A 23,232-nucleotide genomic window follows, 5' to 3' on the forward strand; every position below is an offset into this window, starting at 1 on the left:
TTAGGAAAGTATCGTTAAATTATATGGCGTTGCGGCATCGTTCCTTACAAACGAGTGATGAATTCTGCTAAGCTTAGACTAGACAATGATTGCTGCTTGTTGTTTTTTTGCTTTGGCGAACGACGAACGAATCAACCGGTCATAATGCTAACGTCCCCCGTCTAGCTCCCGTACTCCTACGCTACCTACGAACTAGCATCACAGTTTGGTGGCTTTTTCAGTGATGGAACCAAACGCTTTTGGTGTGTTCTATCCCTGATTTCCCTCCCATCCCTACACCCTAGTTTGGCACGTGCGAATTCACTAAACTCACAGTCGCGACTGCCATGATGTGGCACCGACCAGATAGCTTACTATCGTTACAACTAAACCTGCTATTACCCTACTGTACAAGCGACTGGCACCGCTCGGTTCGGTCACCAGTGTCGCCACCGTTAGTGCGCTCAGGTTCAGCTCGCTCGTGATCCGATGGCTCTGCGTGCGCACCAGTGTCACGAGCCGTTCCGCTTCCCGCGCACAAATTTCTGTCTGCAGGCGGGACGGATTTCGGCTCAACGTTTCCAGCACCACATACAGATCGTTTTCGAACGTTAGCTGACCGCTCAGCCGACATTCGACCGTCTGCAGGAGCGCTTCCAGGGAGCGTAAGATCGACTTGAGCGTAAGATACTCCGTCGACTGACCCTTCAGTGCGTAGAGGCCACGATCGATCTGTTTGCGCGAGTACACGATGCGCAGGGCGGTGCCGCACACCGGACAGCAGGCACCGGGTGGCAGCACCGGATTACAGTTCGTCAGCTTTCGCCGCGGACACTTGATCGACGAGCAGCGGGCATCGAGCGTGGGGCTGATCAGGCCCACCTCCTGGCACGGTCCGTTGTAGTCGACGGTGGAGTAATCGCTCCACGCTTCACATTCGCTCCGATAGGTGACACCGTTCACGCCGCACACCTGACTACGGCGGCGCGAGGTTTCGCAGACCTTGCGGTACTTCTCCTGATACGCGTACGAGGCTCGTTCGAATGCCATGCTGCAGAGGTTCGCATGGTAGCCCAGGCTCGTGTCACGGATGTCGGTGATGGTGGAGCAGTTCGTGGAGGTAAGATTGACTGGAAGAAGAGATTGAGATGAGGGGAGGATGTTAGTTGTACGATCGATTCTGTTTTAAGGTACGTATACAGGTTGAGTGAAAGTGAGAAAGAAATGTTGAGTTTTTCAATAATACTTCTGTAACAGAAGTTCTCAAAAATAAGTATTTACGCACAAATGAAGGGTAATTAAATGGTCAAACTGATCCTATCCATTTTAGGTGCCATCCATCCTCTCAAGGTGCCATTCATTAATTACGTAACACTAAAACTGTTGTGCAGTGTAATCGAATTGTGCCTAAAACCCAATTGGCCATCATTGGATCCTCCAATCTCTTCTCACAGAAATTTTGATCGAAATTTATTTGAATTCAGCTCAAACCGCCAATCAGAATCCCAATCGAATCCACAAAAGCGATTCTCCGAATGCAAGTCGAATTCGTCAAATGAGATACGATCAGTCATAAATCTTTTTGTTGAATGAGTCATCGAATCCTCTGAATCCCGATTTTACCAACACTACACTGCTTTAAGCTTAATCTCATTTTCTTTAATACCAGACTGAATTCGAAAGGATATGGGTTAATATTGCAGTCTTTCTCCGAGTTCCACGACACTCGAGTTACGAGAATTTATATTTTTGACAGTTCAGATGTCAAATCGGTATAATTTTATCCATGAATTGAAAAATAAATTGCATCCATCAAATTAAAAATAAACTGCAATTAAAAAAAAAATCTCTAAAAAGACAGAAATAACCTAATTTTCTACACGAATTGCATTAAATAAATAATAAATTACATAAATGAACTAAATGCAACCAAAAATCATTATTAAACATATTTTGGTTGTAAAACGTGATATTCAACTCACGCGAAATCCGAGCTACGCGAATGTCTCTTTAACGCATTATTCGCGTAACTCGGGAAAAACCTGTATAATAAAATGCGTTGCGTAATTAATGGATGATGCCTATAATCTTTTTTTGTCGTTCGTCGATAATTTTAGGCAACTAATTCTCTGAAGATAGGAAAATATTAATGAAGAGTATTAAAAGAGATTAATTTGAATTAACATATTCATCCATCAGATGCACCAGGAATCAAATTTAAGCTTGTTGTGTAGAAAGTATTACTAAAAACACATTTTTTCACATTCACACTACCTCTAATCACTAGTACACAAGTAATTCCCCACTTACCACATCGATACTGTGGGCAGGGTTTATGCATCCCGGACAGGCACACGTTCCAGTCGGGCAGACACACGGACAGCGGCCCACAGTCGACCTGATCGCACGGGTTTCGCGCCCGGCACGGTCCAAACTCGATGTCACCCTCCTGTATGCCGGCACACTTGGCAACACAGGCCGACGGGTACGTGTTGCCGTTGCGTCCACACACCGGCACATAGTGCGCCGGACAGTTGCACGGCAAGCTGGTGAACGATCGATCGACCGTCAGCCCTGGCACATGACACTGTCGCTTGGTGCAAGTAATCTCCTCCGCGAAACAACTGCACACGTTGCACTCGACGTAGAAGTGCGTCAGATGCGCGAACCGCTTCCCCGCCAGCGTACACGAATCGTAGCTAATACACGGCAGTGGTTGACACTTTTCAATCCGACCCGACTCACCACAGCGGCACACTTTAAGGCAACCTTTCTGCGTGACCGACACCGGAATACGCACGAACGCTCCAACCGGCACAAGGTACGACGAAGCCTCCCCCAGTGGACATCCGTTAACGCAGCGATAACCAAATGTACCATCGCGATTGGCAACACAGATCTGTGTCGCATTACAAGGATTACCCTTGCATGGTGACACGAGCGTTACGTCCGCTATGATGCGCTCCCGGTCCGCGTCCATTCCGGCCGCCCCAAAACCGTGCGGCTGGAACCGTCCCATCGAGATGCAGGGCAGCGAGTTGTTCTGGGGTGCGAGCTGCTGGCAGAGCGACGACACCGTATGGCCGCCCGGTATTCGCTCCCAGTCGACGCAGTTCCGTAGCACCTCGTAGCAGTCCTGCCGGCAGATGTGGTTCGTGTGGTAGCCCTTGGTGCACGGTTTGATCTGCAGCGTGCAGGCGATCGACTTCCAGATCTCGTACGAACACTCGGTCTCGTTGCGCATCGGCAGCAGCATGTTGCCCGGGAAGGGAAGGAAGCCCTGCTGGCGCCACTGCTGCACGTCGCTCCGGGCGGCCATGTCCGACTGCTGCCGGCAGCTGCGGAACAGCTCCGTTGGCCGGTTGTTGAAGTTGCTGCAGAACGACAGCCCATCGCAGCCCAGCTCGCACGGTTCGTCGACTGCAACGGGAGAAGCGAAGCACATATGTGGACACGTGGGTTTTTTTTGGGGGGAGAGTGTAAGGTTGATTGGTTGAAGAGAGGGAGGGGAGATTCATGCGAGACATGCTTAGCAATTTTGCAATTCGCAATTGGTTCGTAATAGTGGTACATAAATATTTTTGATTTTTTTTTTGATTTTAGTAACAATGGAATTTTATTTATTTTATTATTTTATTTTATTTGATTTTATTTTGTTCCTAAATTTTCGATTGATAATGGTTGAACTGAGTAGTATAAGTATCATTATAATTTTAAAGTCTGTTGAAAGACTTTTGATGAATGGTTAGGAGAAAAATGGGATCTCTTCCTACATGCTCCATTAATTCAAAATTGGTCAGATGCACTTTCTCGAATGATGTTTGTGAAGCATAAGCTACCAATTCTAATCTCTATTATTAGCTAATTATTAAGCTAGTAATCGCTCTGGGAAAGAATTCTAGCAAGAGCAATATATGAGTAGTCTTTGTTTATGGGTTTAATTCTTCAACCATTAGTGCAATATAATGTTTGAAGACTAATGAGACGTTTTGATTTGAATTTAAGGCCTGAATTCCGAAGGCAGAGGACCTTCTTCTTTCCTGATCGTCTTCGAATGTGCACACTTGATCCACTTGCTAAATTTCTTTATTGTTTCTCTCCTCGAAACGGGTGCAAGACCACTGGATTATTAGCATACGGACAGGTGCAAAGGTCAAACGAGGACCTAAACTAACCCAAACTGCACTTATCAACCGAAGAAGAAACACGGTAGAAGAATTGTTCCACACTTTTCTCAGTCATGTTACTAGCACACAACTGGATAGACACAGACCTAGGTACAAGAAGAAGAGTCTTGATTGGAATCAAACCATCGGTCCAGTATTAAAATCGTAACATTGAATAAAAATAAAAATCACTCACTCAACACCAGTCACTGTCTCGGTAGCATCGCCAAACCACAGTTTAGTTATAGAATTCAAAAGAGCTACTTCTGTAGAGGATGTATGGAGGTTCGATTGGTTCTAATGCCGAGTTGCATCGGGTTTTGTTTCGATTTCTCAGTCATTGATGCAACGATTGGAGCAAACTTGCAGAAAATGTGCTGTCGGAAGCGCCCAAAAAGGATTGTTTATTCTATAGATTCGCTGGCTTCTGGAAAAGGCTTGACGGAACGAATCCTTTCACGACCCGTATTCCCCCAGCAAGAGCTAACTATCGGAAGTATATTGATGATCGGATCGAACCTATCGGGTCGGAAACATCCGTAAGCGACTCAGAGTCGATCGGGCCGATCCGAAAGGTACAAGTAGGTTCAGTAGGTGCAACGATTCTAGTAGGTTCAAGAAAGCATAGGCAACTCTGACCCGTTCGTGCAGCGAGTTCGGGTCGGGGTGGGTCAAGGTATGTTGAATACCCCATCCGAAATCGTTGAATCGTTTGACCCACCACTATTGCGAAGCACAATAAGTCGTTACACCATAAAATTTTGTCATAGAATTCTGTCATTCCGAACAGCCCGAGCATCGATTCCAGGCTTCTTCTCTGTTCCATGTGAACATCTGAAAGTCCCTGTCAATCTGTGAATCTTTATAAATAATTGAATCGTGTAAATATTGCACTCCCATGACTAAACATCTTTGGAGTTTTCACGGATAATTGCCCATTAATATCTTAACTCACAAATTTCTTAATAGCTTACGTAAGCATGCAGTTAATATGGCTAGAAATAAAACACAACTTTTCATGTGGTTTGCTTTCATGCATTAGTGTATATTATTTCCATTGACAAGACAAAGTAAAAAGGAATGTAAACATGAACAAGAAAACAAAAAAAGTAAATGGGACAAGCAAAAAATACACAAAGAAACAAACAATTCTTTCCCGCATGGCGCCGCTGCATCGTGTAACGAATAGTGAATGAGCTTAACGCATCACGACACGCACACACACATGCACAGATAAGGGCCCTGGAACCCCTGGGACCCGGGGGAACGTCCCCCCGGGTCAGTGTACGGCGGCGCATCGAGGCCGCACCGTATCGTGTGACCATTCGCACACCTTACCTTCGTCGATGCACTGCCGAAGGGCGTGTTCTTCCGGTGCCGCCAAACATTCCTGCTCAAAGTCAACCAAATTCGTCGTCCACTCGTTCGCGTACGTCGTGGAGCAGAGGCGCCGACATCGGACCGATTCGGCCTTCAGACAGCAGTGCTGCTTGGCCGAATCCATACCAATCTGGTTGATACGTGACACCTCGTTCGAGTTGGCCTGCTGACCGGCGGACCGTTGCTTGTCGGCCTCCAGGAAACATTTCCACAGCGGCAGCGTTGGCATCAGTGCGCCACATCCGCCCCGGTGCTGCAGCAGATCGATCATTTCCTCCACCGTGTACGGGTCGGTGTCGGAACCGCCGGCAGTGAGTGTCTCGTGACAGACCCGGCGACACTTTGGTTCCGGCGATGCATCACAGCACGGCACATCTGGTGTGACAGGGAGTATGGGAGAGAAAGAGGGAAAGGATAAGATCGATGGAAGGTTACGAACGCTTGTGGTAACTTACATCGCTTCAGGTTCCGGTTGAAGGTCACATCGATGAATCCCTTGATGCACTGCATCACGTTACTGTTGTTGGTGCGACAACCCGTCAGTACCCGTTCGCGCAACGCCTTCGAAGGGGTCTGGTAGCGCTGGAACACTTGTCCGCACGCGTCAAGACATTCGGCGGTGCGGGCACTGCTGCAGCACCGATGGCCGTCCTCCTGGCGCTTGAGGCAGCCGTACAGCTGCTGTTCATCACTCGCCCGACAGCCCGTCCGTAGATCGTCCTGCGATGACCCCGTAGCGCACACGTGCTGACACCTGACGGACATCGCCAGCGGACAGCAGATGCGCCCCGGCCAGCTGGCTCCCCGCTGGACCGCTGCCATCGTTTCGTTCATGCACTGCCAGAAGGGGACCTGCTGCCGGGGGCAGTACTTGCGCACGTCCAGCAGCTTGGCCTCCCGGGAGCCTGGTTCGGAGGCGATGCGTGCCAGCGATAGCTGCGGGGAAAAGAGAGAAAGAAAACACACATATAGGTTAGCAGCGGTAACGCTATAAATGCAGTCGCGATTAGTAGCCCACGCAACAGTTCCAGTTGCAGAGCCGGAAGTTAAGAGGTCGAGCAATGTTCTACCCAGCGTGTAGGTTGATCCTGTTAGCTGTCTGCCTGCTGTCGACAGGTTTAAGTGAGGATCGTTTAACATTCGCAGCAGCATTGCCTAGTGTCAAATCCATTCAAAAGTATGGACAACATGTGTGCAATGCTGTTGAGATTGCGAGTGAATTGTTCGTTACATCTGCTGCTTGTTTAGTCTCAAGTAAGCCATCGGAATTGCAGTTGACCAGTACAAAAGACTCTCGAATGGTTCCTCCAAAGACACAGTGTGATGTAACTAGTTATGAGCTACATCCCAAGTACACTTTTCTGAGTCACAATATAGGAGTAATGGAAGTGAAGTGTGGAGGCATCCATCGATCGTTGACACGAAATACCTTAATGAGTGATGTGAAAAATGGAGATTATCTAACACTTGTAGGAGTTGATAAGTCTCTACAGAAAGTGAACGTTCGCATGAAGCTGCAAAAGTGCAGGGTATGTCAAAAAGAATACGCAGTGTTTGATTGTGGGCGACAGATATGTCTCAAGCCAGTAGGAAAAGACATCGAAAAGTTGCAAACAATTGAGGTAGGTTCAGCAGAAAAAATAACTCCATAATGGAAAACTTTGTAACATGTTTTGAATGTCTTTCGCTTGATACAACAGGGTCTTCCAGGGGCCGCTATATTCAACGAGAACAGTGAGCTGGTGGGCATCTTGTCTTATGGATTCGCCACCGGTAGCTTTGTCGCAGAAAGCATACGTTACTATAAAATGTTTCTGGAGAAGGCGAGGCAATCCTTCTACACCGATAACAGTGTTGTAGATCAGGGGTCGGCAGCCATTTCAATATAAGGAACCCCGCAGCTATAGTAAAATTGTAAGATGAGGGCAAGAAAAACGATAGTGCAGTAGGCAATAGGTATTAAATATAGAGTTGACGACAGTTTTATGATCGAAAATCAGTTTTATGATCTATTTAATACTTGTATGTGTATGTATTGCTTCGAATTACGAATATTTAAGGCATTTTTGGCACGTAATATTTTTTTACTAATTCATATTTAATCGGTCGTACCCCGGCATTACTCAGTTTACTGAAGATATATTGATTAATATTCCGAACAGTTTCCAGCTCATGTTTCAAATTACGGACGTTTTGATTCATATTCCGGACGGTCTCAAAATGTAATTTCTAATATTTTTATCAACACACAAACTACACTTTTTTCATTTATATTTACGTCCGGAAGGCCAGTGCCCTCCTGAACCGACAGGACGACGGTCTTACATGGGGTTTGCGTGTGACTTTCCTCTGGAATTGAACCAAAGTACTGCTGTGCGAATCGAAGATCTTTCCTGCACGGCCATTAAGTCATCAGGCACATCTTTCTTCAAATATCTCTTCATGTTTTTATTAATGTCCAAACAAATATTTTAATGCAATTTAACACTTCGGCACTGTCCGGAATTGAAAACAAAATAAAAAAAATCTTGCTTTGAATTCCCGACAGAATTAAACAAAGGATTTTAACGAAATTCAGAGCACAATTTGATAATACACTGTTTTTTCACGTTAGTAACCACTTCTACAATGGATCCCGATGTATTTCATTGCAAATGCACGTGGATATTAATAGGAATTAGCGAAGAAGTTACACTGGCGTCGATTTGAAGACTGACCAACATAAAATATTTAATTACTTCCAAATAGCCAGAATTGCTAAAGCAGCCAATTTTGGTAAGCTAAAGATCGCTGCTTGAATTCGCCTTTTGCAGTAGATAAACAGCATTAAAGCTCCAGGTGGTCCTTCCAAATAGCGCCTAAGCAGCTTCCTTGTGCCACGGTGCCGAGGGTTATTTTTCTTTGTGTTTTATTTTCAAGCAAGCGTCATCGATGAAATAATTGTAGATTGACAACAAGATTGGTTTTGTTTAAGTACATGTATTTATTTTTAAATGTTTAAACATTCATGGATTACACTAAATTTCACACAATTTACTGTACAATCACAATCACTTCCCTCAAAATCCTTTCTTCAAAGAACTAATCTAACTTGTGTAGCAACAATGAGATGATTGACGGTGTCTGTCTTTGAAACTTTGACAAGACCCACCTTGTACCGATGGCATGCATTAAAAAGCTATAAAGTTCCACCAAGTTCGGTACACATTCTTAAAAAGCCTTAAAGTTCCATCTTCAACCCTACATTACACAGATCCCTTTACACATTACACATTACACCCTACATTAGTACAGATAGTACTAATAAGCCGAAAGGTTCCAAAGAGTACCGTGTACTTGTTAAAAAGCTTTATGGTTCCACCAAGTACCGTTTCATCTCTTAATCACCCACAAAGTTAGACATTAAAACGATTTTTCGCTAAACAGCCGCAAATCAGCTATGGAGTTCGAGCTGGCTATTTGGGCTGTGACATCAGGACCTACAGGTCAGATACATTTTTAATTGATTTTAGTAGAGCATGGCATTTATATAAATAAGGCAAATAAAAACAAGATGTGTGTCCGGAGTTTGAAGCTATCTGTAATTTGAAACATAACGACCCTCGATGAACATAAACGTATGATTGTGAGCATTCTAGTATTGCTTCCTAAGGGCACTTCGACTCCGCATCTGAAAAACTGAAGACGGCTCTGGACCAAAACTGGGCTAAACTCCACAACTCCACAACCGAGTCCGATCGAGTCCAGATCCTGACCTCCCCCCTATCCCACTCGTAAAATCAGGAATAACTCCGAATCAAACTCCGAGTCAGCCTGGACCCGGATCAATCCGACTTCGGGGAAAAAATGCTATCCATCCATCAATAGTTCCTCGCTAGGAAGTTCGTTTAATTAATGTTTCGGTACAGTTTTTGCCAAAACTTTATTTCTCTCTATCTCTTGTTGGAAGTTCATGAATACCATTCAACAGATATGAATAAAATAAGCTAAAAATGTCATATGGGAATTAGTCATTAGTTCTTACATTATTATATTCTATATTCATTACATATTCACGTTTAAAAACGCATAACATTATGGAAGTTTAGAAGTTTAAGTGATAAAATAATCTTTTATATAATAATCTACGGCTCAGTGTAGTGATATAAATTGTAAACATATAAATTAATAAATAAATATGCCAAATCATAAATTCTGCTAAATCAAGGACAATTAGTGTATACTACAAGGAAAAAAAATAAAATTAGCGTGGTTGAATCATCGTGGTTGAACATTTGTATTCTAAAATTTAAAGAGCTTTCGAAATATCAAACATTAGCGGGCGAAGAAACAGTAGATATTACCAGTTGTGCACCCCTGATCTAGAAACAGTAAAAAGAACTATTTCACCTGCAAGCTGTTTCAATAGTAGACCAATAAAATAATTCTGTCGCCTCATTATCGCATGCATCTACAGTATTTGTTTTATTGCAGCCCACGTATCGAGTCGAGTGGCGAGCAATCAATATGCAACTGTTGTGAGAATTTACTCAGCATTTGATCCCATAAAATGCTTCTCCACTCGTGGCGGGAAAGGGTACAGAAGTAGTACCGCCACCTGTTCTAGGACACAAACCAAGCACGTCCACATCGGCACCGGACTGCACTTTAAACGACTAAAGCTTTTACGACCGTGCTGCAACATTTTATGCGAACGACTCGTTCGCTGACCAGTTGACCAGTTCAGCGTCTTGCTGCGGTCATAAAGTTGAGCATCTCCATCCGCGCCCGGCCCATCCGTTCCAGATCGGTGTACAGTGTTGCTTTGAGCTTTCGCCGTAACGTCCAGGCCCAAGTGTCCCACTGCGACGTAACCTTGGCAGCGTGTTCGATCTCGATGGCGTCCAGCTAGTAGGGAGTGAGAGATAGAAGACGTTGCGGTGCTTACTTTCTGTACAGTCTGTACACTACGAATGCATACGCCACCTGCTTAAGACAGTCGCTGTACACCACGGCCATCGTGCCGGGTGTGACCGGACAGGGAAGGTTTCGTCGTATTGCCAGCACTCGACACTCCCGGCAGGTCTGTTGTTGTTGCTCGCATTGCACCATACCGTAGGATGCGATAAAGTTGCGTACCGTTCGATTCAGCACGGATCGCTCGCTGTCGTCCGGGGCACCGACCAGCACCAGCGAAGGCACCCGATAGCGACAGGCCGGTTGCCGCAAGCCAGCCACCTTTCGACCCAAGCGCTCCTGTACGGTCCGGTTCGGTGCAATGTCACCATAAATCATCACAATTTGGTGCTTTCGATGGGACCGGACACACTCCGCATCGGTGACGTACGCCGTCGGGGACAGTTTTATGGCCCAGCAGAGCAGCGTCCGATTGGTGGTGGATGTACGCAGCGCAACAAACGGGTCACCGCGTAGTGTGGCCAGCGAGAGCAACAAGAACAGCGGAACAGGGCTGATGAATGATACGATGCGGGACATAGTGTCTAGAACGCGATCTTTAACTAGCGAATGGCGATAACGATGTGAGAGGTGGTGGTTTTTCGTCCGAACCCTAGACGCACCTGACCCAACTCGCCTCCAAGCAAAGAGAAAAGCTGGGCGTGAGGGTCCGGGCGGAAGGATTGATTTATCGATTTGCCGTAGGCAAACAGTAATTGCACCGCTGGGTGGACACTTTTTACCATTTTCACCTTCCCGATGGTGACCGGAGCTCTGCGCAGATGTGGTGACAACGTGGACCGAAGGCATTTTACGTGATCGTATCCGATCGGTGGTGCGGAGGGTAAAAAGCGCAACGGATGGAACATAAATAAGCGAGGCATGAAACGCTCGGCTCGGTCAACAGCGTAAAAGGGTTTGCACAGGTTGAGAGATGTATGGTTTATTTTTGCATGTGGAATATGCGTTGATTGCTGATCGTTCAGTTTTACTTTGCGCTCGGTAATGATCGTGGCGAGGCTCAAGTATTGACCGAGTGCGTTCATTTTCTGTTGTTGTTGGAAGTCTTTTGTTGTCGTAGAATTTGAAAACTTTTAATCAAATGGTATTTTATATAATTGTGCTTTATTTTAATTTTGGGTTAGTTCAAATCTCCGATGTTTTACTAAAAGACTCTATGCTGTGTTTATTCGATTTACTATTCCATTTATTATTACAAACTTATCATATTGGCAGAATTTTTCTCGACGTGTCTACGCGTATAAATTAATTTGGCTTATTTGTTTGTTTAAATTAATTATGGGTTTTACGTATGTTTAGTATTTCATAATTATACATTAGAATAATCCTCTTCTTCGTCTTCTTTGGCTCAACAACCGATGTCAGTCAAGGCTTGCCTGTCCCACACACTAGTGGGCATGGCTTTTAGTGACTTATTGATTGATTGATATAGCAGAATAGTCAGTCCTACGTATGGGGTCACGGTCTATTCGGGGCTTGAATTGGGCGATACTTATAATCGCTCAATGTATCTGAGATTTTAAAGTCATACAAACTGAAAAACGCCCAAGAATAAACTTGACTAGTACAAAAACCGAAATGTCCTCCACAATCACAATAACTTTGGGACACATTCTTGACTTTTTCTTGAGGGAAGTGAGCTTTATGTGATGGGAAGTTTACACTACCGCACCTGTTTTTAACCAGCTTATTTGGAATTATCTGTATTTCGTAATTTGATTGTCTAAAAACGTCTTTTAAAGCAGAAAAAATTACCATAAATGATACAAACATCTGTTTTAGCACAGTATTGTTTGAAAATTTGCTCTTAAATAAGCTAAGGATAGAAAGTGGTAGTAAATCCAAAACATTAGATTATGAGCACAAAATGAGCTGTGTGAAGTATGATTACAGCATTTAGATTTTAAAATAAAATTGAATTTTATTGAAACTGAATTGAATTCGAATTTTATTAGAATTGAAATTACAAATAAAATTGGATTTTTGCAGGCTACATGCATTTGTACAGGTTGAAAGGAAAAAGTCATAACTTTTTTTTCATTTGGGTCACAATTTAGATAATGATGGACTACTCTTTCCACTCTATAAGAGATTCCTTTCAATTCGAGGTTTTTTTTTGTGCTCTGGTGTACATTGACACCGTAGACTTATCAAATGTACCGTGAGAAAAGCCATGGTAGTACTAGGCAAAAACTGGATAAACATGTTTCTCACATAACATTATGGCATGCATGGAGCGAATGGGAGTCATATTTTATTCACGTTTGTTAAATATTATGCAATCTATTAGCTGACAAAAAGGGTCGTTCTAGGTGTTTTTCTTACAAATATTAACATCATGCGTGAATGCCAGGTACGAGGTGGCCTTTTTTGTTATTTCCGCAACAACGGAAACCATAAGCGTTAGGTGTAGGTTTACTGACAGAAGAGCAGATTGCAAAAACCAGAATTTTTAAACATGCTTATTCAAGAACAGTTAGGTCTAAGCCAACATGCTTAGCGATTGTCGTATCTTGAAACATAATTTTACATTATTTTTGAAAGTAATTCTGAAGATAAAGCCATGCCGAAGGACAATACAATGATAACAATGACCTATAATACGCATGCGAACATGCCATGTAAACTAGTAACATACACGATTGATTTAAGTTTGAAGATCTTTTGAAACGAAATGTCATAAACCACGGTAATCAAGTATAGCTCATTTTAAGTTAGTCAGGTCCAAACCTATGGATTTTATCAACTATCATCAAAGGTAGTCAGACTCAGACGACTATAGGAAAGAAATCAAATGATCGTTCTCATGTTTCGCGGTCACCCATATCACAGCACCGACTTAATTTCATATGCAAAGAGTACAACAACACCCTCCGTTTCTATGAAATGTGTATGCTAAAAACCCACCATCGTGAGAAACGTTATCGTAAATTCAATGTAATAATATACTGACCGGCCGTTTTGCAGCGAAACGGAGGCCGGCGTGGAGAGAAATAATGAAAACGCTCCGAATATATGCCAACGAAAGCTGAACTGGTTTTCGCTTGGTGACGCTTCATCCCGACGGCTAATTGCATTCCGTTCATTGGACCAACCAGCCAGCCAAGCCGACGGACCGAGCCATTGGCCACAGAGCCATGTGTTAATTAATTGGTAGCTGCACCATTAAACCGTCATCGGGTGCGTTTTCACTTCACATCCCAAAAGCCCACGCATCAGTCTGGAAGGAATTCGCTACATGCACATCCCGTGCGCGATGTGGTCAATTTACGCCAGCATCGTCCTTTGGGACGGGACAGAGGACGTTGATGGTGACAAATATAGAGGACGACCGTGTCGGCAGCGTTTCGGGCGTATTAGGAAACGGATCATGATTCCACTAATGAATCAATCTTCACATCCCGGGTGTCGTGTGTTTGCTGCTAGTGCAAGTGAATGTGGGCATTGCTGCGGCTTCGCAATAAACCAAAGCAAGTGAAAGTTCTAAATAGAACGTGTCGTTGATGGCGGCACAAAAAACAAAAACATACACACACATACAAGCGGGCAGGATCATTAGCTGCTGCGTGAGTATTAATTACAGTTATCTTCGTTTACTTGAAATTGTCTGTAAAGTTGACTGAACGTCCTTGGGCGGAGAACCGAGAACCTGTTGACTTTACATTAGCATTCCACCCTGTTTGGTGGAGCGTGGTATCAAATATCTCGCTCTCCGATGTTTTGTCTGTTGTGTGTCAGCTTAACTAATTGTGGCAAACCGTGGCCAACCTTTAGCTGATCCCTTTCCCAAAAGCAAAAAACGGTGAAATCGTTCGGAGGTTGGTTAATTAAAAATTCAAAATTATTCAAAAAAAAAAAAAACAAACCGATTGGAGCTCTCACTGTGTGTGTGTGCTTGTAGTGCCGCAGCAACATGACGACAGAAGTACGTTCCATCAGAAATTTCATTCGATCGTCATTAAAACAAAGCACAACACAAAAACTGAATCTTAATATCGAGTGAATGTCATCTCATGAGCATTCCAGCCGTTTGACGAAGGTGCATGGAAGAGATACTTTTTCTTTTCCTCCTCTCTCTCCCTTATTCATACCTATTTGTATCTCTCTTTTTCACCCATCTTTTTGAGGTGAAGATCCAGTGAGGAATCAGTGGTCAAGAAATATGCCTCATAATTTATTGCTGATCGTGTGACGACGATTGCTTGTTGTTGTGTGTGTGTAGATTTTCTCTGTTTGTCCTTCCGCGTGGAAACCGTTGAAGGTGAACGCTAGAATGAACTTGAAAACAAACTGGCAACAAATCGTAACCGCAAAGCATTTCGCCTGACATCGAGGGGATCGAAAAAAAGAGCCGAATTAAAAACCTTCAACCAGATTGTGGACGAATTTTTCAAACCGTGCACCGATCGACAGCGGTTTCGTATACTAAAGGTTCGGTATGAAACGAAGTTCGGCCGTGGTGTTTCAACAGGTTTCCACGACAGTCAAACAGGGAGAGAGCGAGAGACCGGCTTTTGCGAAATAAATTCGATTGACCATCGTTAGCGGTAGCTTATCACGCCTTTAAGTCGTCAATTTTTCAGCCGTCACGAGATAAGGTATAATCCGGTAAATATTCCTTTACACAGAAAATTCATCCAGCTGTTTTATTTGTGCATTGATGCGTCATCAATAAAGTTTATCTAACTAAGCTGCAGCTAAGGTTTGCTGGAGGCGGCATTGGAATTGGTTTGTTATATAATTGAGTAACAATCTTACATTATGGCATGACACTGTTATCTTCTGTATTAATTAAATTTAACCTCATATATTGGTTTGTGTTCAGTGGTGCATCTAACACAGGGTATTTTCAAACTGAGTTTATACATATACATTCATGGAAAATTTTGTCATATTTGAATCATCCGAGCTGGTTTATTTCCCAAAAGACCCTTTATTATACGATTTTTAAATTGTGGTGCCGATCGTATCTAGAAAATCTAATGACATTAAATTCTATAAGCCTATTTCCTCCGGTGCCATCGCTTGAGAAAATACAATAATATGAAAGTTAGGATTAGATAAGATGTGACGCATATCCCGCAAACAAAATTGTATAAAAAGGAATGTCATAATGACGCTGACATTGAGTTTTTTGTTTATTTCTCGTAAGGACGGCCTGGTTGGCATACGACATAGACAGTGACATTTTGCAGCACTGCTTTGAGCTCTTGATCATTCTCATTTTTTTTCACTTTACATTTTATTGCAGATTTTCTTCAAATTTTCTTCTTTTTCTGTTAATTGCACTTTTGGCGATTTTTGTGTAATTTGAGTTGAAGTTTTAAGATTACAGAAAGCATCAATGACGAAAAAAAGTATAAATAATCTTAAACAAACTTTTCGGGAATCTGTTTGTAGCTGTGTTTGATTCACAATTACACCTATTCTCACTTGAGAACTCATGAGAACAGGAACAGAACTTGAAAATGAGAACAGGTGTATGTTGAAAAATGTAAATGTAAAACAATCGTACAGTGAAAACGGGAGGATCGAATATCCGCTATATATCCGTTAAAATAAGTACCAAACGATTGGCTTATGCAAAGCTGTGCTAAATATTATCATCTACAAAGAACAGGTCAGAGCAGTAATTTATTTTGATACACATTAATAACATTCCATCAACTTGCAATCATACGCCAATAATGCACAAACACTCCTATCAAATGCAACAGCATCGAAAACCGATAATCGTAAATACGCTATCACCTAAAACATTAGCACTGATGATTGTCTGTTCGCACTTGCCGCCGTATATTCAAATGAGCAAAGGTAGGTTCCAAAATTTTGCATTCAATCTTCTTTCTTTTTTGAGCTCCCGATCATCAAACCACGGCTAAATGGGTGGGAGAAGCCGACATTTATCGAGCCAACACAGGAAGGGCACGCAGATCAAGATAATCGAACAGCGAGGACTCCCGTGGATTAAATAAAACATTAAGAGAGAGAAAAAACAAGCAACACAATGTGATCATTTCGAGAACAAAAATGCTTCAAACACCAGGAAGGAAGTTTCAAATACCGAGAACTTGAGCATAACTCCCTGAAGACCAGTATGGCTGTATGTGGGACCAGCGACCAAACCCCACAAGCAACCAGCGAAATAAATCATACTTGCTTATTCTTATGATTTCACTTCCAAGAAGAAATTCGTTGGTGTCGAATAAAGGGGGGCCCACGTTTAGGGGGTTTATGAATAAAATTTCGTTTTGTTTGCCTTGTATTTGTTCGGTTCTTCTTGCTTATTCAATTTATTTGAGCCTTGCTACCAGTACGCAGCATGGCGCACACACATTAATTTGAATTTTCGGATAGCACCCGGGTCGAGAGCCCCAGGAGACAGGGAGAGGAAACTTTCAGTCTAGAGGGGTATGAGAAACCGGGATAGAATATGAATTTGGAAAATTAATAAAATGACAGATGGTTCTTCAGCGATAATGGCCCTACCAAAAAACACACGGGAACGGGTGAAACGTCAGAACAACCATTTCTGAAAATGCTTACATGCTCAACCATCCAAGCAACACAGGCTTCATTGGTTTGGCTAAGATTTGGAAGACCTGTGGCTAAGTAAGACATTTATCGAAGGGTGCTCGACGTGCGGTTACGATATCGCTGCTCCGTCGATCCATCATAACCTCCACCAGTTCTCATATCGCGTGTTTCACGTGTACTCTCTCATCGTCATGATCCTGTGATGCGATCAAGGTAAGACATTTGTTTTCTTCTTTCGATCGGGTGCTGTTGCTCAGCGGGAAGTAAGGTGCGTTCGAATGGGGGGATGTTGATTGATACTTACATTCTCGCAGGCCGCCTTGCAAGATCCCTGAACCTCGGCACAGCATCGGAACACATCTGTGAAGGAGAAGAGGAAAGGAAATATTAGATACATGCCCGTACGTATCGGTAAGCGCTTGAACCGCTCGTCGTGAAGATAAAGCAACATGACAGGCACAGATGAACGGATAATGAATTAAACGCGGCAGGCGACAGCGTACATAACCCTCAACTGCGTACGGCAGAGCACCAGCCCCGTAACTCGTCGTTGCATTCTACCACCGATTTTGATTGGTGCACTTTTTCAGGTCGGGCGTAGTTTGCGTGGGCTCGGCGCTGGTGTTAAATCGAGCAGACGGATTTAAGGTACCGCACAAAGGCACCGGAAGACGACGAAGAAGAAGAAGGTGAGTGAAATTTATTATGCAAATGTTAAGCTCTGCCCTACCCATAATAGTATCAAGCTGTGCCAGCCCAGAATCAATTATAAGATTGCAAAAAGTTGACGGCACAATGGGAAACATGAAAGCCCATCGTGTGTTGGAATGGGGATTATGGACTTTCCTCACCTGGTTGTAATTCAGGTTAGGGCAAGGTTGCTGCAGCTGCAATGGTCGTTGGAAAGTTTGAGAGTCGCTTTGAAGGATTTGCATAGTTTACAAAAGAAGCGATAAAATGGGAAAGGCAGGTTTGGTGCAATTGTTGGATTTAGTTTAAATAAAGCAACTCTTCCCAAAGTTTGAAAAGGTAAGCAAGGGTTATATGAGGAGTAAAAGTTTTGTGTTCAATTTCGTATTCTATTTCCAAATGCTTTTGTGCTTTTTATCATATGTTATGGCACGCAGTTAGTTGGCTGATAGAGCACGTAGGCGGTTCTGTTTATGGGTGCTCTGTTAAATGCATGGAAGAAGTCCGTTAAATACACCGTGATTCCTCTTCTTTATTGGTGTAACAACCAACTACGGTACCAACTAAGCCTGCCGGTTTGGCCATTGATGGGTTTGGCTCACTGATTTCTTTACTTTGGCGTTGAAAAATACTGTTGCTGTCAACTCGGAAAACAATGTAACAGCTTGAATCTATGGCGAGTATGTTGTTAGATCGTACCATATGACGACTTAGATTGGTGTGAATAATACGACTTGTGATCTGCATGCGCCTCTATTCTTCAGCGGTTTTTCAGCCAAGCTTTCAAAGACCTCGGTTATACAAAAATAAAATCCGTTTTTCTCAGGTGATAGAAACTGTCACCAAGAGACGAAATAAGCACAAAAGTTCACTCCCTACGAGCTGAACTAAGAGACATACATGAGGGGATCTCCGTCTGAGCTATTGCATTGCGATGATAAAGAACTATCGCTGTTTTGTTTGGCGTTTAATTTAGACTGTAGATACAACCGTATTGAACTATGTATGTGGTAAGTAGTGATGAGTCAAGTAGCACTGTGCCACCACGCACACGCAGCACAGTAAAATGTGCGAGCACAACTGCACATTTTATAAAATTGTGGTGTCACACTTTGTACATTTTTTGTGTTTCGCACGATTTTTGTGCTCCGCACAGTTTCTGTACTTCATACAGTTTCTGTGCTCCGCACAGTTTGTGTGCTCCGCACAGTTTGTGTGCTCCGCATAGTTTCTGTGCTCCGCACAGTTTCTGTGCTCCGCACAGTTATTGTGTGCTCCGCACAGTTTGTGTGCTCCGCACAGTTATTGTGTGTTCCGCACAGTTTGTGTGCTCCGCACAGTTTCTGTGCTCCGTACAGTTTGTGTGCTCCGCACAGTTATTATGTGCTCCGCACAGTTTCTGTGCTCCGCACAATTTGTGTGCTCCGCACAGTTATTGTGTTCCGCACAGTTTCTGAGCTCCGCACAGTTATTGTGCGCGCACAATTACACCGCGCTCTGACACCAATCGAAGAAGACACCACATTTGTTGTGAATTTGATCGGTTCGAGACGATGTTTGTCTTGTTTGTTCGTGATTTCTGACGGAAAATCCTCACGTTTGTTCGACTCTGATTTGCTGGTTATACCAGCGGCACACGAAGCGTAAACTCAAAAAGTTCACGCTTGATTTGTATGGGAGAGCATAAACTTCCCGTCAAAAGATTATAGAGTTGTATGGCTTAATCCAGTTTACGTCAAAGTTTACGCCTCGTGTGACGTCCGTATGATGTTTGTTTCGATTGATGCGAGAGCGCGGTGTAACTGTGCTCGCACAATAACTGTGCGGAGCACAGAAACTGTGCGGAGCACACAATAACTGTGCGGAGCACACAAACTGTGCAAACTGTGTGGTAGCTGTGCGGAGCACAAAAAGTGTGCAAAGCACACTAACTGTGCAAAAACTGTGCGGGAACACAGCTACTGTGCGACCACACATTAAGTGTGGTACCACGCACACACAGCACAGTAGACTGTGCGTGGTACCACAGCACCACACAGTGAAAAGTGGTACTTGACTCATCACTAGTGGTAAGTGCTATTTTATACTCGGTTTGAGCGGTTGTTAATATAATTAAATATCTGAGATTTTAAGATGATCTGGAACTACATTGGGCTGGCAGCAGATACTTGTATTCCAAAATAACTGCGCAGCATTTTCAGTCGTGTAATGATTGCTTACATGGATATAACAAATGTTATAACGCTTCAACATAAATTATACCACAGAACCTTAGGATCGATAAGTGATACGTTTTGCAACACGACTCTTCCTTTTCCTCTTTGCTATAAGGCTCATCCCTCTTTTTTTGGCTTTTCTCTGGAGAGTTTATCTTGGCAAAACGTATTTAATAGAAAACTAATACCTAAAATCCATTGCTTCTTTAATGATAAGGACACTCCAAATCCTAAACGCTCAAACGAAGCTATTTTTAATAGTAATTTTCTCCAGATGTGTTACCAAACGTGATAGTCAATGAACTTGAGCACTGCTGGTGTTACTCGAGGATGTGGTTGATCTGTAACCTTGTTTTTTTGCTCCAAACTCGGCATAATAAGCAAGAGTATAAATTATTGTAACTCGGTACGGAAAGAACCTCACTTCGTTTGTTTGTTGTATCGCGTAAATTACCGTACTAAATCATGGGACTCGCACAGCTTCCCCGGAACCATCGCTTTTCCCTTTTTTTGTGCGGGGAAACATAATTATTCCCCGTTTCGCCATGTTGCATCCAGACGGAGAATGGGTGCGAAAATCCAAACATTAAAAAGATCACCTCAACGTCTCGCTTCCATATCGAGCGAAGCGCGTCAAGCGGAGCGGACAAACGCGCGGCTAAATTTAGTTTGTCCTCCGTCAGTTCGCATCACCGTTCATCATCTATCATCACGAAATCTTCGCACCACGGCACGACAAGTTCTTGGCCTACATCAAGAGTGCGTAGTCGTTCCCTTCCACGCCATCGAAGAAGCTGAACAGCGGCGCGCCGCCCATGCAAAGCAAAGTGTGCGTGTGTGTCCCCATTCTAAGGGAAATGTTTGGGTTCCGGGGCACGAGATATCTCACCTCGCAAAGCGACCGTTCTTCTGTTTGTCATGAGTGCGAAAGTGTGTGAAAATGATGCCGACAAAAGATGCGAGGTGCGTTTCTTGTTTGTATTACCCACGTTCAAGCACTTCGCGGGTCACCTTTGAGGAAATGTGCTTGAATATTTGACGTTTCAGAATATTGAATATCGAAGTGTGGATTTCGTTTTGCTGACAGATGGATATCCACACTATTCATCGATAAACCCAATAACCAAAAGGATGATGCCGCTTTGTTTGGGGGAAAAATAAGACATCGATCGATGAAGAAGGTGATAAACCTGTGCCATATGAATGTATTTTTAGTTTGCAGCAACATCTTTGCAAGTCCATTGTCTGCATTCAACATCTGGAGACAAAACAAACAAAACTGTCTAGACGAATGTTTCCTTCCTGTCTACCGCTAAGAAGCACCGCTTCTAAGAGCACAATCAGAAGTGGAAACATCAGCCAAATTCAAAGAGACTTCTCATACCATGCCAGTTTTACCTTTTGGAACACGCATTGCGCCCAGCCGAATGGGAAAACAAAAAACATAACAAACTGTCTCACGTGCTCGTAGTTGTGTAAACGCACGCCCTTGTTACATCAGAGCGTATAAGCGCATGCTTTCTTTACTTTCTTGACTGGCACATGATAGTAGAACGAGTTGGTACAAAAAACGACAACAAATGCTTACAAACGTGCTGTATGGTTTTTGGCGGAGCAGCGTGTTACCAACAACTGAGTACGTATATAAACTCATGCCTGGGTGCAAATGGGCATCACAACACTTCTACAGAGGCTCGAGCAAACAATCGGCAAAATGAAGCAGCTGGTGTGTATAGTTGTGTTTACTTTGGTGACACCAAATCTGATTGTCGCCGAGTGTGACACGAAAGGACTTATCGTGGAGAAGAGCTTCCTCCAGTCGGTGCACGACTGTACCGAGTATCTGCAGATCCCGAAGGAACGATTGGGCCAGTACATGGCCAATGAGTTCCCGCCGGACGATGAGACAAAATGTCTGCTATTCTGCGTCGGAGTAGATCTGGGCTGGTGGAACAACACGTGCGGTCTGCAGGTACCCGCCATTGTGAGCTACTTCCAGCCGGTGCAGGGTGACAAGCAGTACGAAAAGCGCACCAAGGAATGTCTGGAGCGGCGGGTGGGAGCGATCGACTCACCGAACAGCTGCTGCCAAGCGTACGAAACCTTCCAGTGCTACTTCCAGGAGTTCGGAAACCTGGTCACCTGCCCCCAGTACGTGCGTTCGACGAAGCTGCAGGCGACGCAGGCCGCACTCGACTGCCTGGTAATGCTGCGCTATCCCGAGAAGCTGCTGAAGGTGTACGCAAGCGGTACGGTGGAGGATTCGCCCGAAACTCGCTGCCTGTATCACTGCATCGACCTCCGGACGGGACTGTACACGCAGAATGGTATTTCGCTTCCGCGCTTCTTCGTACGCGATGCGGCCTACAACGATCTGCGCTATCTGAGCAAAGAGACAAAGGCCTGTCGCGATCGCATTCGCCAGTCCGGATGTGACAAGTGTTCGGAGGTGTACAACACACACACGGAGTGTTTGTCCGGGCTGGGCGAGAAAGGTTACACATCCGGTATCATTACGGCGGCGGCCAAGATTGCACTGACTAACCTGTGTGTAGGTTGCACTTCAGATCACACACCAAGCACAAACTATCTGCCCTACCATCCGACAAAGTGTCCGATGAAGCCACCGTGCTCTGCGAAAGGCTATCCGGCACCGACCAAGCCACCCTGCTCGGTATGCAGTAACCGGCATGAGCCGGCCAAACCAGCTTACTCATCACCAGCGGCTAGCGTACAGCCGGCGGTAGCACTGTCTTACGGTGGCCGAAAGCCGTCGCCAACATGCAGCAAGGCCTCAGGAACGGGACAGGTTTACAACCTGTCGTATCCTGGCTACAAGTCACGCATGAGCTCTTGCAGCCGATGTGGTGGCCGAGGTCACTAGTGAACGTGTTGCGCTAGTTAAAATGTATTCAATTGGATAAGTCGTTCTCTTTATAGACGGTTTATGTTTTACCTAAAGTAGTGATTATGTTTAGTGAACAGTATTTAATTTATGACAACTCTCAATAAAACATATTGAAATGAAACCAAATGAATTTGAAAGGCATGATTCTCTACTTGCATTCTGAAAACAAGAATTGAAAGAAAAGATACATATAAGAGAAAAACTGAACTATTCAAAAAGAAAAATTTGCAAAAGCTTGATATAAAGCAAACGCCCGTTAAAATTGTTTATAGTTCATTCTTATTTTTTTCAATAATTTAAAAAAAAAATCTTGTTCCCCGTTAAGTTTAGCTCCTTTATTCAGACGTAAAAATATACTTTAATACTTTAGTATGTATGTCAATTTTATAGTAATTGGAAG

The 23,232-nt window shown here is 43.8% G+C and overlaps 4 protein-coding genes across 9 annotated transcripts in view; 2 read left to right on the forward strand and 2 right to left on the reverse strand.

The window, feature by feature from the left end:
- The window catches only part of LOC120957098 (reversion-inducing cysteine-rich protein with Kazal motifs), a 53,572-nt gene continuing 30,340 nt past the window's right edge, over nucleotides 1-23,232 (reverse strand). For all 6 annotated transcript variants that reach the window (XM_040379102.2, XM_040379101.2, XM_049609283.1 and 3 more), the window contains 5 exons: nucleotides 17,323-17,378; nucleotides 5,981-6,461; nucleotides 5,484-5,900; nucleotides 2,290-3,399; nucleotides 1-1,109 (listed from right to left, as the gene is read on the reverse strand). In XM_040379102.2, the coding sequence (XP_040235036.2) occupies nucleotides 310-1,109; nucleotides 2,290-3,399; nucleotides 5,484-5,900; nucleotides 5,981-6,461; nucleotides 17,323-17,378 (2,864 nt within the window). In that variant the 3' untranslated portion in view covers nucleotides 1-309. The remainder of the gene's footprint in view (nucleotides 1,110-2,289; nucleotides 3,400-5,483; nucleotides 5,901-5,980; nucleotides 6,462-17,322; nucleotides 17,379-23,232) is intronic.
- LOC120957103 (uncharacterized) lies at nucleotides 6,485-7,787 on the forward strand. The gene is made up of 2 exons (XM_040379109.2): nucleotides 6,485-7,147; nucleotides 7,226-7,787. The coding sequence occupies exons 1-2, from the start codon at nucleotides 6,587-6,589 to the stop codon at nucleotides 7,412-7,414; spliced, it is 750 nt and encodes a 249-aa protein (XP_040235043.2). The 5' UTR covers nucleotides 6,485-6,586; the 3' UTR covers nucleotides 7,415-7,787.
- Nucleotides 8,563-11,543, reverse strand: LOC120957102 (uncharacterized). Its single transcript, XM_040379108.2, has 2 exons — nucleotides 10,491-11,543; nucleotides 8,563-10,412 (listed from the first exon to the last, which is right to left on the reverse strand). Exons 1-2 carry the CDS (start codon nucleotides 11,268-11,270, stop codon nucleotides 10,248-10,250), a joined length of 945 nt encoding a protein of 314 aa, XP_040235042.2. The 5' UTR covers nucleotides 11,271-11,543; the 3' UTR covers nucleotides 8,563-10,247.
- On the forward strand, nucleotides 20,559-22,911 carry LOC120957100 (general odorant-binding protein 45-like). The gene has a single exon (XM_040379106.2). The coding sequence runs from the start codon at nucleotides 21,591-21,593 to the stop codon at nucleotides 22,806-22,808; it is 1,218 nt and encodes a 405-aa protein (XP_040235040.2). The 5' UTR covers nucleotides 20,559-21,590; the 3' UTR covers nucleotides 22,809-22,911.

The sequence above is a fragment of the Anopheles coluzzii genome, chromosome 3, assembly GCF_943734685.1.
Source record: "Anopheles coluzzii chromosome 3, AcolN3, whole genome shotgun sequence".
Lineage (NCBI taxonomy): Eukaryota > Metazoa > Arthropoda > Insecta > Diptera > Culicidae > Anopheles > Anopheles coluzzii.